Source organism: Antechinus flavipes, chromosome 6, assembly GCF_016432865.1.
Source record: "Antechinus flavipes isolate AdamAnt ecotype Samford, QLD, Australia chromosome 6, AdamAnt_v2, whole genome shotgun sequence".
Taxonomy (NCBI): domain Eukaryota; kingdom Metazoa; phylum Chordata; class Mammalia; order Dasyuromorphia; family Dasyuridae; genus Antechinus; species Antechinus flavipes.
In genome coordinates this window covers 80,892,230-80,911,450 of record NC_067403.1, presented here as the reverse complement: position 1 = coordinate 80,911,450, position 19,221 = coordinate 80,892,230, and the positions used below count along the sequence as shown (strand labels likewise).

Genomic DNA, 19,221 nt, shown 5'->3' with positions numbered 1-19,221 from the left:
CTATTCCATTAGATTTCTTTGATGGCAGACTGTCTTTTGTCTCTTTTTTTTGTATTCCCACTATGTAGCAGGGCACCTGGAATAAAGGAAGGGCTTAATAAATGATTACTGATTGATTTCTGTGTCACCAGTATAACAATACCAATGATATCACAGAACCACTAAATAAAATTCTTTATTTTCTAAATTTGTTACTTATAAAATTTTTTATTATTTCTGCCTATTATAGATATACAGGCACTTTCAACATGTTATATTAAAACATGCAAGAAATATTTAAAGAAACATTTTCTAATCAGCAATCTATTAAGACCATATCACTTACATAGTGAATAAAGTCCTAGTATGTTTTGTACTTGGCTTTTTTTTTTCAGTAATAGCTATTTTTACTACTTCTCATTAATGTAAAATAATGGAAGTAGTAAGAAAAGAATTACATTTTAATGATTTATTTAAAAGTTACATGCCACGTATTAAGAAAGGATAAGAAAAAACGTCATTAAAAAACTAAGTCCACAAGAGGGAGTTCTAGTACCTCCAAACTTCCTTTATATCATTTACAGAAATAACCAAAAATGTAGCTATAAAAAGAGGAAGCATAGTGTATGAGGGAAAAAGCATGAACACTGAAGATCTGCCTAGGACACTAATGGTTCTGTCAACTTGGGGAAGTCATGTTAACTTTTCAGTGGTACAGCCAATTCCCGTAAGATTTTAAATTGTAAAAAAGATGCTGGTCTACACTGAAGAAAGGAGTTTCATCACTTAGGAACTTCTGCTATCAGTGAATCCCTGTCACTTTAAATATAAAATAACCTCAAGTGTTTTCAACCATCAACATTCTTCCAGTGGTACAATATAACAGACTCACACAGGAATTGTGAGGAACTATGGTGTATTTGAGCAGGCTGAAATATATTGCCAATCTGGAATGGTATGAGAACTAGGATAAACGATCATCAGTTACACGATTAGAAAAGGAGATGAATAAGCAAATTATGTAGCAAGATGGGGGAGAAAACAGTGGAATAGACCATGTGCTGTGATGGCTGGAAAACTCCTATGGAGGGAGACCTGAAAAATTTTAAGAATGAAAGAATGGTTGTTTCACCTCATTCTCTTCCCCCCAATTAGGCTGTGTGAGCTCCTTGAGAACAGGGACTGTCCTTTTATTTTTCTTTGTATTACCAATTTTATATTACAATTTTCTTTGTATTACCAATGTTCAGCAATAACTGGCACATAGTAGATGCCATAAAATGCTCACTTTTCTGAAACTAGAATTTAAAAAAATACTCGAGTTCAAAGTCTGCAGTACTCTCTGCTCCCCAAAAAGTCATGCAGTGCTTTGTCATTTTATGTACCCATATAAAATCTCTATGCCTAACATAGCAATATCAAAAGTCTGATATAATAATTGCAAAGTGCTATATGAATGTTATATACATTATCTAAGATAATATTGGCTCATTATCCTGTTAATCTCAATCAACTAATATTTAAGATCTAAAATAATCTCCTATACTATTAGGTGCAGTAACTGACCAAGAAAGGAGAGGTTACTAATGTTAGCTAGATAATATTTTGTAATAAAATAGAAAAAGCCTTTGAATTGAATTGGACCAGTCTTTTTTAGTCCTATCTCTGCTATGTGATTGTGGGCTTTTGGGATTGTCTGCAAAATGGGAGGAAAGAGTTTTTGCAGTTTGAGAGAAACTATGGAAATGGGAATGGCCACTGGATTGGTTAGGGAGGCAGAATGGTACTGTGGAAAGGTCACGGCCTCTCCACCTGGGTTCAAAGCCCACCTAACATTCATTATCTATGCTACTTTAAGCAAGACACTTAAATTCTTTAATCCCCTCAAATCTAAAATGAGTTGGGATTGAAAGGCGCTCCACATTCCTTGTGGTCACTCTAAGAAATCTACAATATAGAATGAGTATTCTAGGAATTCTCTTGATCCTGGACAAAGGCTTTATCACAGATATAAAGAAAAAAACAAACTCTAGTCCATAGCGCTGTTTTTCATAAACTAGACAATTCCTTCTTATTAGTCTTCACTTCAGGGTGCTAAAGAATTATCATTAGCCACATTTGATATATGAAGCAACTGAAGTATGGAGAAATTAGAGAATGCATCAAAGTATCAAACATTTAACTGGGTAGTTTTAACCTACAATTCAAGGCACTTGGTTTCAATTCCAACCTTTTCTCACTATAAGCAGAAATCACAACTGATTTTAATGGAAATTTATATTTAAAATATATATGCAAATGTGGACGTATATGTAGAAGGCTGTAGTAAGTTGTACAATAATGTAAAAAAAGAACCGGTCAATGGATTTTTAAATTTAGTTTTCACAATTTTGTTGCTAAGAGTTAAGAAGGTAGGTCAGTTTGTGCAAAAGATGAATAGATTCCCTTGTATTCTATGAGAGAAGGCTCCAAAAAGGAGGTAGTATTTTTAATAGATGTTTAAGAAGGGGAAAACTCTTTGTGAAATACTAAAAAGGAAAAAAAGAACTGACACTCAGAATGATAACATCAATCAAGCTTATAAACCTAGTAAATATTAGTTGCAAAGTGCTATATGAGTTACATACATTATCTAAGATAATATTGGCTCATTATTCTGCTAATCTCAATCAACTAATATTTAAGATCTAAAATAATCTCCTATACTATTAGGTGTAGTAATTGACCAACCAAGGAGAGGTTAATGTTAAGCTAGACTTCAAATGACTGGGGCTAAATTATTATTTCATTTAAACACAATTATAAATAAGAGGTATACAATGACGCAAGCAAAGTCCCACCAGAATATTTCAAAATGGCCACGGACAAAAGGAAGTATTATGCTTGTTCTGCTTGGCCACTGAGGACCTAACAAAGGTTGACTATAATATTGTTTCCATATCTCAACTACCAGACATTTAGATAAAGCAATTTGCTCATCTGATAAATCTGAAGGAAAAAATGCCAAAAAACACAACGGAGAATTGGCTAATGTAATACAGCACCCAACCACCTGGGTTTAAGCCCTGTTGTTGTGCATCGTGTCATCAAACCGCTACAGCCCTACAGGATTTCAAATATCCAATCACCTAAATAAAACCAAACCAAACTCCAACCATTCACCAAAAAAAAAAAACAAAACAAAACAAAACAAAACAAAACAAAACAAAACAAAAAAAAAAACCACCAAACAAGCTCAAAGAAGACATTATTTATGTGTCAATTAGGATGAATGTCATTTGGAAAGTTCATAAAGCACTTTTCATAATGATTTCTTTAATTTAAAAAAATGATGTTTGTTTCTCACATTTGAATCTTGAAATTCTGAAGAGGCAGCTGGGTGGCACAATTATTAAAGCACTGGGCCCAGAATGAGAAAGATGTGAATTCAAATTCGGTCTCAGCCATATATCCGCTGTGTGACCTTGGGTAAGTCACTTAACCTTATTTGGATAAAAATGAGATAATATTTGTAGAAACATTTAAGCTCAGTGCCTCACACACGGCAGGCCTTTCATTGTGATTCAGTTGTTTCGGCCATGTCCAACTCCAACTGACCCCATTTGGGGTTTTCTTGGAAAACTTGATAGAGTAGTTTCCTTCTCCAGTTCATTTTACAGCTGAGGAAACTGAGGCAAACAGGAGTAAATGACTTGCCCACAGGTCTTTCTGATAAATGAGAATTCCTAATTTCAATGATCTTACAGTGGGGTTGAGAAAAATCAGAATGTACACAAAAAAGAACATCCAAGAAAGAATAAGGGGCAAAGAAAACCAGCAATGATGTAATAAGTTTTGCAAGTCAAGAAAATGATTTACTATGCATCATTTACTTTCCCTGGCAGCTAATAAGTGATATAAATGACTATCAAAAAGGAAAAGAGTGAGACTATTCAAAAAAAAATTGCCTACACAAAAAATGCAGCAATGAGATATAATGGTATATGACTTAATAGGAAAGAGACATGGTTACTACTAGCCAAACTTTAAAATCAACAATCTTAAAAACAATTTTAGAGAGGTGTAGTGAACTTCCTGATTCTAGCAAATGGATCAAAAGATACACTGTCTGGAGGAGGACAGTATGTCCCAAGCAAAAACCATATGCAAATATACACTCTTTAATGAGATTTTATTTATTTTTTAATTGTGTTATTTTGTTATATTTCTTTCAAAAAATATCCCTCCTTTCCCCCAACCAGGAGGTCTTTTCCATTTTTTCCATCTTTTTTAAAGGCTTTTTCTTTTTTAAACAAAGAATTAAAAAATAAAAAACTTGGCAAAACTCAACCTTATCCAATGCTCAAACAAATAAAAAGAATGCTTACCGCTAACCAAAAAAATCAGGAAGCATATCCCTAAAACACAATGTCACACTAGGAGCTCACCTAGTACTCAGTCACTCACAGTGACATCAAAGGATTATTTGGCTCAACACCATAGTTGTTGTAGCTCATAGTGCTGCCCTCAAACTTGGGGGCTGAACCATTAACGTGTCTAAATCCCCATTAATCATCCATGATGGAGCCATATTTTCTTAACTTAGCTACAACTCCTAGGGGCTGCGGTGTGTACAACCAGGAGAGAACAATCTCCTCCTATTGCTGGGCCTTAGAGTTCCAAAGCCAACTTCCCGTGATGGTTTAATGACCAAATGTGAAGACCATATTCCAATCTCAGCAGGGCTCTGCATAAGAATGCCTGAGAATCCCCACGAACCATCTTTACTTAAGAAATACAAGATAGTGAAGTTGTTCCTTCCTGGGCTCCAAAAGTTTTTTCCACTCTCAAATATTTACCTGTGTTTGTGAAATCTGGATACTCTGGACATGGGGAAGCAGCAAATGAGCATTTGGTAACTGTTTTGTAGACCCTTCAGCAGAGAAGTGTGGAGTTCCCGTTCCAAAGACCTTGAGGAAAATAACAAATTATACCATTATGAAGAGATAAAATATGTAATTACCAAATATCAATTATCACCACAGATATAGTTTATATTCCTGATACTAAGTTTCAAGGATCTTATGCTTCTCAATACCAGCTTCTCCAGGAGAACACAGGCCCACAAGATGAATATATTTTTGTACTATGTAGATTGCAAATTACAGGAGATCAGGAGAAATGACTTATAAAAATGCTGCATGGAGCCAGAAGATCACTGTACAGTGACAGCAATATGAGCAACTATGAATGACTTAGCTAGTCTTAATAATAAAATAATCCAAGGTAATTCTGAAGGACTCATGATGAAAAATGAATCTGAATGCATATCAAAGCTTACTATGTTCACTTTATTTTTCTCAGAGTTTGGAGGGGTTGTGTTCTTTTTTACAACATGATTAACATGGAAATATGCTTTGCACGACTGCACATATTTAATCTATATCAAAGTGCTTGCTTTCTTAAGGAGAGAAAAGGGAAATGTGAAATTTAAAAATTATAAAAAATGAATATCCAAAAATTGTTTTTATATATAATTGAGAAAAAGATAAAACAACATTCCAAAAAAACCCATTTGTATGACTCCAAATTGCTGGGGGGGGGGGGGGAAGCCTGCTTTGTCCAGAGCATTTTAACAAGTTCTCGTTATTTGAATTTTTTTTTTTAAATTTTGGCACATCAAAGACGATCATCCTCAAACTGACTAGATTTAGTTAGAAGAATCATGAGTTAATGAAATTATTACTTTTGGTCATCTCAATGACTAAAAAGGGATTCACACATTCCTCAAAAGTCCATGTGGGAAGGAGAATGACAAAATTACTGATTTCTCAGTGTGTTTTATGAAAGAAAGCCATTTACAATATAAAAACTGAATATTCAAGTGAGGTGGGCTTTTTCCCCTACGCCATTATCTGTCAAAAATCAAGAGCCTACTATGAGGTCACACTAAGCATATATGAGATTTATGGCACAGAACAGTATCATTGATCTGTGTCCAAATAGAGCCTAAAGAAGGGTTCATACTGAAAAAATAGAAATAATTAAAGGATCATGGATATTTTGAATCCGAGTATCTTAGAGCACCATGCTCAAATTTCCAAAACTCCTTAGAATTTTTTCCCTTTTTACAGTATTTTTTGTATGTAAGCTTTATAATAATGCTAAGATAAGAAAGATTTATTGGAAAAGAAGAGAAGGAAAATTACTTCACCTGGTAGGAAATAACTCCGTATGAGGATGTATTTATAAATAAAGAACTTTCAATGCTCCCTTCTTCAGTTGGTAAAAAAATGATTCTGAAGGAAGTTTGTCCCATTGCTGGAATCACCTGAAAGACAGGTACACATTAATTCCATCTGCTCAAAACCAATAATTAAAGTATCTCTATAATCTCTTCATTTAGACAACTTTCAATGCTACTTAAACCTACAAACAATAATAAGGATGACAACTCTTCTGGCTTTCTATAACAGATTAAAATACCCAAATCTGAGGTCAATTAAAAAAAAAAAAGATTTACTGACAACAGAGAACTCAAATCCTTTAACTTTCATTTAGGATTACAGTATCTCTGCCCCTACACAAGCCACTTATCTATTTTTAAAAACAACTTTCCTCTTAAACTCTACATTCAAATCTTTCAAAGTTTTCCTCAACACTAGGAATTCTTAAGCTTTAAGTGTCACAGACCTCCTTGTGCAGTCTTGTGAAACCACTGTCCCCTTTTCAGAATAGTATTTTTAATGTACAAAATAAAATGCATAGGATTTCAAAGGAAAAAAAATCATTTCTAAATATCGTTTAAAAAAAAAAAGTTCAAGGATCCCCAATTAAGAATTTCTGCTCTTCACCAAAGTTTTCATCTTTACATAAATATAGAAGAGGACCTTATATGAGCACTTAAAAGCTTTCACTTAAGTGAAATGTCATTACTTGTCAAGATGTTAAAACAATACACTAGTCTCTCTTCTGCCATTCCCCTAAGCCCTCTAAAAGAACCAAGTTCAAAACTGAAGGTTAATATAAGCAAGCACAGAAAAATAAAAGCATGTAACTAACTGGAAATTAAGAGTTTAAATACCATTCAAATTAAAAAACATTAAGAAAGCTTTTCAGTCATGTCTGACTTTTCATGACCCCATTTGGGGTTTTCTTGGCCCAGATACTGGAGTGGTTTGCCATTTCCTTTTCTAGTTCATTTGACAAATGAGGAAACAGAGGCAAGCAAGGTTAAGTGACTTACTCAGGGTCACACAAGTAGTAAGTGTCTAAAGCCACATTGGAACTCAGTAAAATGAGTCTCCCTGACTAACTCCAGGTCTGGCGTTCTATTTACTGCTGTCCTATGAGAGTAAGTGCTTAAGCCAGCTACTTAAAACTTATCAACTGCCCTCCCTTTACAACTGAATTTTAAAATAATTTTTACTGTATTTTGGAGTGGGAAAAAAGCTGAAAACTTTTTCTAATTACTGAATATTTCAGAATCTGTGGTAAACTAAAAAGTTTACAATATTAGATTTCATTTAGTGTAAACAAAAATCCTTTAATATGTATTGATCCAACTATCTTGATTTAAAGTCTAAACTTTTTTCTACCTTATAAGCTGATATCAAGACCTACCCTAAAATAAAGAAAAAACGTTCTGGAAAAAATAAACACAAAAGGAAATAAGCAAAGGAAAAAGATCAGGGTTAATAGGGAAAGGAGAGACCAGCAGAAAATGAAAACTTTGAGCCAAATAAAGCATGAAATCTTGGCACGCTTCCACCACATAGTTTCCAAGAGTACATCAACACTCACCCTGCAATGAACAGGAGACACATGAAAATGTCTAGAAGCTGTAAACACTGAATTCACTACAACTTCTTTATCCCTACTAGGATTATGAGCATATAGTATTTTAGCTGTGGGAAGTCCCAGTAACCTAAGGGGGAAAATGAGAAAAAAAATTATATATGTATATGTATATGCATATTTTTGTAAGAAATCAATTTTCATTACCTTCTTTTTAAAAAATACAACAAAGTCCTGGTTCCATCAAAATATACCAACAAAACAGTAAGAAATAGCATTTCCTTTTATAAAACTTAATCCAAACCAAAGGGCAAGGGAAAAATAGGACAGGCTATACATAGGCTGCAAATAAATAAATAAATAAATAAAGCTATGTTAAAGACATTTATGATAAGGAATGTGCTCCTACACATGTAAGAGCCAGAAGGGCAGCTCATATGCTATGCGAGTACTCAATATTTTAAAAACAAAACAATATGGACTGAGGTCTTCAAAGTATTGAGTCAACTCCCATTAATATCAAATCAATTTTATTGATCAATATATTATTTTATCAATTTATTATCAAATCAAGATTTATCAAAAGACCTAAGGGAAGAGAAGATGAGACAGGGCTGCAATTTTTACCTAGGATGTGAATCCCCCAAACCACAGAGCTCACAGATTTTACCTGACAATTTCAACCCCAATAGAGTTGTGTGATATGAATCCAATGGGGCCTTTAAACTTTTAAGTAAAATGCACAAATGCACATAAATCATGTTTAAATAAGAGAAAATTTGCTTGCTCACATGAAAACCCAATTCCCTTAGGCTTTGTTTCCTGGGCATTAAGTGTAAAGACTATTTCACTCTTCTGGAAGTAGCGGTCTTTGAACTTACAGAAGGGATACTATTTCTTAGTAGTTGTGTAAAAAGAACTACTTAATTGATGCTAAAAAAAAATAAAATAAAATAAAGCTACTCTGGTTTAAAATGAAAACATATAACACAGTGCTTTACAATGACCATAATTACAAGTCACTTTTTATCACACTGCCTGCCTCCAATCAGAGGAGAAGAGAAGCCAATATATAGATCTGAAAGAACAAGTTACTCCTTAACCACCACTACCCTCTTATCTCTTAGTCTCCTCCAACACCAAGGGCACTATCAGTCCTTGCTTCAATCAGCAGTGGCCTGGGCTTCAATTCAATTCAATAAAAGGTAATTAAGCACTGATTTTGTACTGTGCCAGATTCCAGTTGAGTAACATTCTCACAGACAACCCAGATGGCTACCTGAAATGTCACTTTAGTCACAGGGACAATTTTAAAAGGTCTAATGAAGAAGGCTTAAATGAACAATGCTTTTTTCCCTCCCCTCAACAGTATTTTATTTTTTCCAAATACATGTAATGATAGCTTTCAACATTCATTTTGAAGATTTTTGAGATCCACATTTTCTTCTTCTTTCCCTTATCTCCCCCACTTCCCAAGACAGCAAGCAACCTGATATAGATTATACATGTATAAAGCTTTTAAACATATTTCCCTATTTATCATGTGCAAGAAAAATCAAGATCAAAAGGGAAAAAAATGAGAAAGAAAAAGCAAACAATTAAATAAAGGTGAAAATAGTGTGCTTTGACTACATTCATCTCCAGTTCTCTCTCTAAATGTAGATGGGCATTTTCCATCCCAAGTGTATTGGAATTGTCTTGGATCACCACATTACCGAGAAGAACCAAGTCCATCACAGTGGTTCATCACATAATTATTTCTGTAACTGTGTAAAATATTCTCCTGATTCTACGAGCAATGCTTTTTAGCAACACAACTATTCTCTGAATCTAACAAAAATCAGAGATACTAGGTCTTTGTTTTCCTTTGAGGAAAAAAAAAAAAGAACCGATGTGTTTTTCCTTAAACAGACTGAGAAAGTCTTAAAATCCAGAGCTATTACAAAGGACAGAGGGTCATTTGTGGAATTAGGAAGACCTGGGTTTAAGTACTTGAATCTGGATATGTGACCAAAGACAAGTCCTTTAATCTATTACTACTGCAGAAATTAGGTGCCAAACCACATATATGAAGGATGCTTCCAATTATGAATTCCTCACATCAATGAAATTAAGATCCAATTGACAAAAAACATCAACATCTTTAAAAATGGCATCATTTCCCTTTTTTCCCCTTCTCTAAATCAAAAGTGTTTAAGTTTTAACTAACAAGAATTTAAAATTTAGGATCATTTAATAAACATTTGCTAAGAGTCTATTAAGCACTGAGATAACTCTTTCAAAGTGCTCTCATTATCAAAGAGAAAGTAAATTTTCTGAATATAACAAACAAAGAATGTTGTAATCAAAGAAAGCCCTACTGCAGTGGTCCAAGATTTTATCATCTCACTAAATTAAATAGCAATGTCTTTCCTGGTTTTTAATTTCCAAGAAAAAGGAATCAATTAGTTAAGTTGTTAATGCTTACATGTAAATACCTCATATCCTACCGACATGACTAGGCGAACATCTCTGGTCTCATGTAACACTTCACCCACACGTGTCAAATATCTCCCCAGAGCAAAACAACCAAGGGCATTGGGGAGAATGAGAGCCCAAAGCCATCCTACCCTCCATAGAAGCTGAGGCTGAAGCAATAAATCAAACAGTTGGGAATGTTGGCTGGGACTTCGGAGTAGTTATCACTTTGCTATTTTTAAAGTGTTATGAAGATCTTAAATTTCCTTTACCAGAGACAACTGTCAGGTTCCTCAGGGTCTAAAGGACAATCAAAAGGGAAAGTTCTCTCTTTGAAAGGCAAATGTCAGAATTTTATATCTTATCAATCCACCTTCTTCTAGTATAATTAGCACCCTCTACTTCAAAGCTGTCTGCCTATAAGATAACCATTACAATAACTCCGTGGAGTCAAGTGGGATTAAACAATATTATCCTTATTTGTTATATAGGAAAGCCAAGTTCTGAAAGGGGAAAGGAATTTTGCCCAAGGTCACACACAGAGTAAATGATGGTAGCAAAAACAGACACCAGACAGCAAAGCAGTCGAGGAAAGTATTTTTGCTTCCCTGATTCTAGCACTTCTGAACTTCCCATTCGTTAGATATGCATTAAAACCTCCCTCATTTCAACAGTGATAATTTACAATGCAAAGCCAATTTAGATGTCATGAATACATATTTTTTGGATTTTTCAAATAAATTTCTTCCTCTAAGAATATTCACCAATAATATAATGGGATGGGATGGAATAGAAAGAATGCCAGAAGGAAACCCAATGCCCAAGATTCTAGACCCAGTAATCTTGGACAGCTATATAGGCCTCGATTTCCTAAACTATTTAAAAATAAGAGGAGGAAGGGAGGAAAGAGGAGATAAAATACTTAATTTGCTTAATAGGACAGATAACAAATATGGATAAAAACATCCATTTTAAAGATAAAAAGCTATAGATTCAACTTAAAACTAAGTTATTCACAACAAAGGCTGTCTTCAGTGTATGCAACAAGCAATTCTTTATAAGTAGATTTATAACATTGTTATATTGATTATAACTATAGTTTTTCCATTAAGAGAGTTTTATTTTGTCAGTGGGTGAGTCAGCAAACATTTTTGGAAGTGCTTACTAATGCCACATACATATAAAGTTTATATAATGTGAAGGGAATGTACTCTCAGAAGGGAAGAGGTAGGAATAACAACAAATATCCCCTTTGAATAAATGGAATTTAAGCAGAGACTTAAAGGGAAATCAAAATACAATAAAGGGGAGAATGTTCCAGGCACAAGAGCCACTGACAAAGTACAGACAATGCCCCTGAATGACAGACTATGTAGAGGGAAAGTATTAAAAAACTGAAAGTATGGATAGACCAGACTATGAAGAGTTTTAAATGTTAAAACAGAAGATTTTATTTTTGACCCTGAAAATAATATGAAGAAACAGGAATTTGCTGAGCAGGAAGGTAAAATATGACATGATTAGATCTGAATTTTGGGGAAATGTGACCAATGGTAGCTGAATAAAAGATGGAATGGACTGGGAAGAAATTTGAGACAGGGAGACTAAAGGAAGGAGTCCGGATCACCAAGTGAAACAATAAGAGACCATTAGGGGACACCAGGAAACTTAGTGTGACCTGGCTGAAGATCCAACATGAGAGAACAAGGAGGTGTTAGACAGGTAAGAGCCACAAATATCTGTGAAAAAGAGACTATCAAGAGGAGATGATCAACAATGTCTAAGGCTGCAGAGGTGGTCAAGAAAGCTGAAAATTGAGAAAAGGGCATCAATTTGGCAATCAAGAGATCACTAGTGATTTTGAAAAGAACTATTTCAGGTGAATGAAATTGAAAGGCAGATGTCAGAGGGGAAGGACTTTTTTTTTTAATGACACAGGAGGCATCGGGGAAGCAAACTACAGAAAGGGAGAAAAATGAAGATATGAGGGGGGAATGATAATAGGGACAATCTGTGAAAGCGGATGGGATGAGATTAAGGATGATCTACTGCATTTTGCTCTGATGAGGTGAAGAAACAGCTATCTTTTCATGTGAAACAGAGGTGAAGGAGAAGACTGTGAGGGAATAAATACTTCTGAGTTTTGTGAGATAAAGGGAGAAAAGAGAACTCTCAATGGAATGAGAGTTCAATTTTTTTCAATCAAGTGTGAGACCAGACCCTCAGCTAAGAGAGTGTGTGTGTGTTGGGGGGAGGGGAGAAGGGGAGAGGGAGGGGAAAGGTGCCATGGGAGCTTTGAGGAAGGATGAAAAGGTCTGGAATAGTCATTGTGTGGTGAACTGACCAGAAAGTATTAAAAAAAAAAAAAAACTGGCTTGCTACAACAAGGGTCTAGCTGACATTTTAACAAAAATTGTATCAACATGGTTTAATGATTTTTTTCTACCTCTTGTAGCTGCATGTGAATTTAAAAAAAAAAAAAAGATTTCAGAGAGTACGGGGTAATCCAAATAAGAGTGAATCACTTAATCCTATTGAGCTTCAGGAATTCTCCAAGAATATAAATTACAGGAAATCTTCATTTGTGAACAATTTCAATACCACCATGATCATAAGATCTTAGATGGAGAGCTGAAAAGGACCACAGAGGCACATGTAGTGGAATTTCCTATTTTAAAGATGACGAAGCTGAGGACCAGGAGGACCTAGCCGAGGCTCTCTGACCCCAGCAGGGTGCCAGTGCCACTGTACATCATACCACCTGGATCCATCAGTAGGCAAAACCACAAAGCTTCCCCATGGGGGAAGCAAGGGGAACTTGGAGAGTATTTAGTCCAGGAGTTCCAGAAGGTTAAACAACAATGCTGACCCTCCCCCACATGCCCAGTATTTTACAGAGTGCTCTCTTAGTAATAACCCATGAGAGCCAAGAGATTCCCCCCCCCCCCATTATAAAACTGTGAAGACTGAGAAGAGGTCAGGTCTTTCAAGATCACACATTCAGGAAATGGGACAGCCAGACCTCTTGGGCTCCTGATATGTAAACTCATTGAGGGAAAGGGGTCATTCATGCCATTTGTCATCTTTATATCCCCAGTCCCAGTACATGGGGTAATAGGCCAAATAAACGTCTGCTGGAAGGGGAGATGATAGCAAGAAATGGGAAAATGTAGCAGATCATTTTACAACCTTAAGTATCAGTTGTCATTATTTCCAACGAACTAATTTAGTTTCAAAAGACATAAAAGGCTATGTATACTCCAGGTGCAACTAAAAGGCACTAGTTATGTATGATCCTTCAAATATTTGAAATCATTGTTTTTTTCCTTTCTTGAATTCTTCTTTCTCCAAATTTCCTTCCTTCCTTATCCTTTTCCTTTCTCATTTTCCTTAAAGGGAAGATTACTGAGCTAAGATTCAGGAGATCCAAGGAGACCCGAGTTTGATCCCATCTCAAAAATTGACTAGCTCTATGATCTTGAGCAGGCAGGTTACTTAAAATTTTACATACCTCAGTTTCTTCACGTACAAAATGTAAGTAATGGATAGTATAGTCCTTCTATTATGGTATTATTGTGAGGATTAAATAAACAATGTATTTAAAGCCCCATGAAAACCTTAAAAGTGTGATAAAACTTTTGGTTATTTTATATAAATTCCTTGCTACACTGGCTATGTTACACATATATAACACACTCTCTTTCTACACATAAAGTTATATATACAAACACATTTATATACTATGATATATAGATTATAGATATAGATATCTCTCTTTCTCTCTCTCTATATATATATACACACACATAACTATGTATGTACACATAAATATATATTATATATTACATATACACTATATACACACAAGCATAAATGTGTATACATACATACAAAACTATATCTACATATACATATATAGCTTATATATGTACATATGTGTTTATACAAAGAATAATGTGACAGAAGCCAATAAATGTGATATATCATTAGGACGAATAAAATTAAATTGACTGGAAGGGAAGAAGTTAAGAACAAAATATATAAAGAGGGAAAAAAAGAAATCAGATACTTACTGTACTTCAAAATCTAGGACTGAAGGCTGAAAGTATAAGCCCTTCCCAATAGACAGCTTATCTGAGAAACTAAAAAGAAAAAGAAAACAAGGGTTAATTTTATTATCCTTTTGAAGTTTTCATGTTGAACTTAAAACAACATGGCAAATTCACTAAAGGCCCTTATGTGGATAAAAATTCTCTCTACTATAAGGATATTTTGAGCTAGGTTCTAAAAATGCTTTAAAAATAATCAACTTGACAGTAAAATGTTCCTGAATAACCAGTGCAAAAATTCCAGCTCGGCAAGAATTGTTACTCATGAATCATAGTTAATCTAACATCTCATCAAAATGGACAAGAAAAATCTAATGGAGGACTTGGTCTCCAAAAACACACAGAGACAGAAAAGGGGTGACTCAAAGTTTAACAGGCAATCTTTCTGGATCCAAATAAAGGAATGAATTCTAAAAGTTGAATTATTTGAGAAGTTCCATAAACTTTCTACAAGATGATCTTTTTTCTTATTTTAGACATTCATTTCTCTCTCTTTTTCACACACACACACACACACACACACACACACACTCTCTCTCTCTCTCTCTCTCTCTCTCTCTTTCTTTCTCTCTCTCTCTCTCTCTAAGACTTGGGGTTCTAGGCAAACCCTCTACTGAAAGCTTATGGAAGGATAGAGGCTAGAAATATTTGGTAGGAACAATGGCTGTTCTTGGACCAATCCAAAATACTGAAGTGTATTTTGAACTGTGAGACTGATTTCCTTGGCAGGAGAGCCAATTTTTTGCTACCTCTATTTCCTCCAGTCTCAAAACAAAACATTTCTTCCTTTCACACCTGTGAAGAAGTGTCCCACTCAAACTCTCCAAAAAAGCACCCTCCCCCAAGCCTTAATAGTTCTGCATGACAGATTGCTCTGTTGAAGTAAAGGGAACACACTGAATAGTTCCCTGCCCTGCCAACCTCCACCGCAAGACAATGGTCTTTTGGAGATAAGTACACCAGAAGGAAGGGAACATTACATATTCATTTAAAAAAAAAAAAAAACCTCTAGCTAACATTGCTATTAATGTTCAGAAAGAATAAGAAAAGATTTCTTTTGATATCACTACTGAAATTTCATACACTACTTCCCAATGGGCTTGTCAGTGTCCCAGGACTTTGTCTCAGGGGAAGAGAAGATAAAACTGAACTGTTTAAAAAAGAAAAAAATAAATAAATCTAAGAAAAATAGCCACGACTTAATACTGAAAAATTTCCCCCCAAGTGCAATTTTAAACAGGTATCTCCAAAAATTGTAGATGGAGAAAACAATCCACCCCAAAACAATGGTGAAATCTAACTAATTGACTAGATTGTGCATTGAGTACTAGTCTAGAATGGAATATGTTAATACCTAGAGCTTTATATTGTGGAAATTGCCTCAACCTGTCAGATCTCTAAAATCAACTATAAGAGCCAATCAGTCGAAATCAAACAAGAAGCACTTATCTAGTACCTACTACTAGAGTTAAACACAATGCTAAGGATTGGAATTTTTTAAGTTTCTACCCACCTTCCAATCTAATGTGCACAACAACATCCAAAAAATTAAACTAAAAGAAATAGTGTAAATGGGAGGTAAGCTCAGCAGGAAGGTACTGGTATTATTGGGGGGGGGGAATGCAGAAATTGAAGTGACTCTTGAAGGTATCAGACAGTGAGAAAAACCTCACCTTAACCCTAAGTCCTTCAAGGTGAAGCTTCCCCAGGACTCTTGAATCCAGAGCCAGAGATCTGGGATGAGACAGACCTATTTCTACTGCACTTGCTTCATCCTCCCACAAGAAGGTGAACTCTTGAAGAACAAGAGCTATTCAATTTGTGTCTGTGAAAATCTAATGTCTTCCATAGTGTGTGTGGCGCACGCACACGCACACACACACACACACACACACACACACACACCTGAACTTGATGACTTTTTTTCCCTCATATTCTGATGCAAAATGTGCATCAGAGTACAAGGGGAAAAAAGTCATCAAGTTCAGATACTGGGAAGCTAAGCAGTTCATAGAATCACAGGTTTAGAGCTGAGGGCCTTCAAGACTAATCTAGTCCAATGCTCTCATTTTAGGGCTCATCATTCACCCAGGGCTATCCAGACAGTAATGACCAAGCTAGGCTTTTCACCTGCTGTCTTCTGACCCCAGTTCAGCCCCCTTTTCAATATACTACAATTATCTTTTGAAATCCTTAGGAACCCAAACTGGAAACGGGAATAAGTCCAGTAAGAAGGCCTGTGTTGGATGCTGATATCTTTTCCCAAAATAATTTAGTCTCAAAACATTTGAGGGCTTGAATTACATAGCGACATCTAAGGCTGCAGAAATACTACTGAGATAAGAGGGGAAGATTTAAAAAATATCAGAAATAAAGCCAGCTAAGAGATGATATATATAAAACAATGAATCTGGAGTCAGGAAAAGTAAAGTTCAAATCTATCCTCAAAATACTAACAAGATGTATTATCTTTTCCGGGGTAGGGAAGAGGCTAATCTGCCTCAGTTTCCTCATCTGTAAAATTAAAATATAAACAGCACCAACCTCTCAGGAATGTTGAGTAATAAAATGAGAAATTTTGTCAAGCAATTTGTAAACCTTAAAGCCCTATATAACTAGTAGTTATTTTCATCCTTAATGCATTTTAATACAGTCATAATTTTATATTTAATATTTCAGAATGGAAAACACCATTGGCATTAAGCTTTTTTTCCTGAAACCCCCGAAACACTATGGGGAATACCAGGACCCTACAGAAATGTTAGAACACTGAATAGTATAAACCTACGATATAATTAACTCTTTTATTGAAATGTTAAGTCACAGTAATTCTCTCAGAAGAAGTCAAATTAAATATAAAGCTAGATCCATCTGAAAAAGACAAAGGTCAAAAAAGTGCCCACTCCCAATAAAACAAGGCCTTTAAATGTACCCTCTTTTAAGGGAATGGGATAGAGTCATTTACAATCCAATTCAATGCATCTGATGTTTATAAAACTATCTACAATTAGTAAGACTGCTGCAGCTACTAGGGAATGAAAAACAGACAAAACAGTGTCCACTTTTGTAGAGCTTGCTTCCTAGAGAAGCATCTCCTTCCTCACTACAATCCACCCTACATGATGGCTAAAGGGATTTTCCTTAAGCACAAAGCTGAATGCCATTCCCTTATTCAATAACAACCTATTACTTTTATAATTAAATATACTTCTAAAAATCTTAACCTGGTCCCAACTTATCTTTCCAGTCCTATTTGATATTACACACCCACACATATTCTAGCCTTAGCTCGGTCTCTGATATTTTGCTTGTGCACCAATCCAACCCCATGCCTGGGATCTCTCACAGAATCTCTCTCTTCCACCAAGAGATAGTTCAAGCATCACCTTTCCCATGAAGCTTTTTCTGATTCCCCAGCTACTAGTGCCTTCCCTCTCAAACTATTGTATTTAACCACAGTGTATCAAACAGATGTATTACTGGCTTATCTACATATACCCTAGTTGTCTGCCCCATCAGAATATAAAAATTCAGATGAGGAATTGTTCGATTCTTTTTATCTGCGTCCCCAACACTTAGCCCAAGCACTGGAACATTGTACACACTTAATTAATGGTTTATGACTAGGAAATTTTCAAATTCTGGTACTACTACAAGTCACCATCTATGATTTTTTTAATTTTCAATTCAAGGAACAAAATAAGCATTTCCACAATTTTATAGTACAATAAAAATAATGACTGCATATTAAAATCCAAGTCTATCATGTAAAATCTTACCATTCCCTCCAAATATTCAACAAAATTATTGTGTAAATTTCTTTTTCTTTCTTTCTTTCTTCCCCTCTCCCCTTAGAGGTGGTTACCACTAGACATAAATAGGTAGGGACATGTGTGTATGTGCATGCATGTATGCATGTGTGCACACTCACCCACAATCTATGATTCAATAACTGTAGTTACAGACAATTAAAATAGCAAGAATTCAGAAATCCCGAGTCTCATATTAGCAGGAGTTAGAGCAGATCAGGCTTGACAAACCCTGCTTTGGAGAGAAATCTCCTCTATAAAAATCCCCCTCTAATTCCTGATGTCTGTTCTGACTTCACAAAACAAAACACTGAATCTGGAAGCCATGATTTTTGTAACAGTTACAAAACCCACCCAATTTCCCTTCTTAAATTATCATCATATAATCTTAGATTTACAGCTGGAAGTCTGGAGGTCACGGAGTCTGACTACCTCTATATTTTCCAACAAACCTCCAAGTCCAGCCTGTTATCCACTATGGCTACTTACTACTTTAAACATGTGTGTGTGTACAAAAAAAATATATACATACATATATATACATACACACACACATATATATATATATGTATAAGTTAAAAGAGTAAAAAGTAAAAGTTTAAAAAATAAGTTATAAAAATATTTTAAAGTTTTTTAAAAAAATAAAAGCAAAAAAGAGGGTTTTTGCTAATTGCTTTAAAATGTTTTTAAAACTAAAATAACTTTGGTAATCATACCATTAACCTAGAGTACTTCTCTCATTCTTTAAAAAAATAAAAAGTGGTAGGGAGGGAGAAGCACCTACAGAAACCTCTCAAGTATGTGCGAAAGAACAAAGGGAAAGGAAGTACTGAACCCCCCAGGCCAAGTCTAGTCCTCTGATTCTGTTTCAAGCCAGAAATGATGTTTCTTCTCTTTCAATTTCAAAATAAGTCAGCAGCTTCAGAGAAATTACTCAGTTGATTTCTCATTAGCTGTGAAAACAGAATAAAAACAAAAGGTTTCCCACAAATTCCCATGAATCAGTAAATCTGTAAGGACAGACACAGGACACTTTAGCTAAATGCAGTTCTTTTGAATAGTACCTTAAGCCAGGGTCAACCTGACCCTCT

At 35.1% G+C, this 19,221-nt stretch overlaps 1 protein-coding gene across 2 annotated transcripts in view; it reads right to left on the bottom strand.

The window, feature by feature from the left end:
* Positions 1-19,221, bottom strand: part of TMEM131L (transmembrane 131 like) — a 149,966-nt gene that overhangs the window by 62,918 nt on the left and 67,827 nt on the right. For both annotated transcript variants that reach the window (XM_051966447.1, XM_051966448.1), the window contains exons 4-7: positions 14,286-14,354; positions 7,762-7,885; positions 6,173-6,289; positions 4,818-4,928 (exon numbers count right to left, since the gene is read on the bottom strand). In XM_051966447.1, the coding sequence (XP_051822407.1) occupies positions 4,818-4,928; positions 6,173-6,289; positions 7,762-7,885; positions 14,286-14,354 (421 nt within the window). The remainder of the gene's footprint in view (positions 1-4,817; positions 4,929-6,172; positions 6,290-7,761; positions 7,886-14,285; positions 14,355-19,221) is intronic.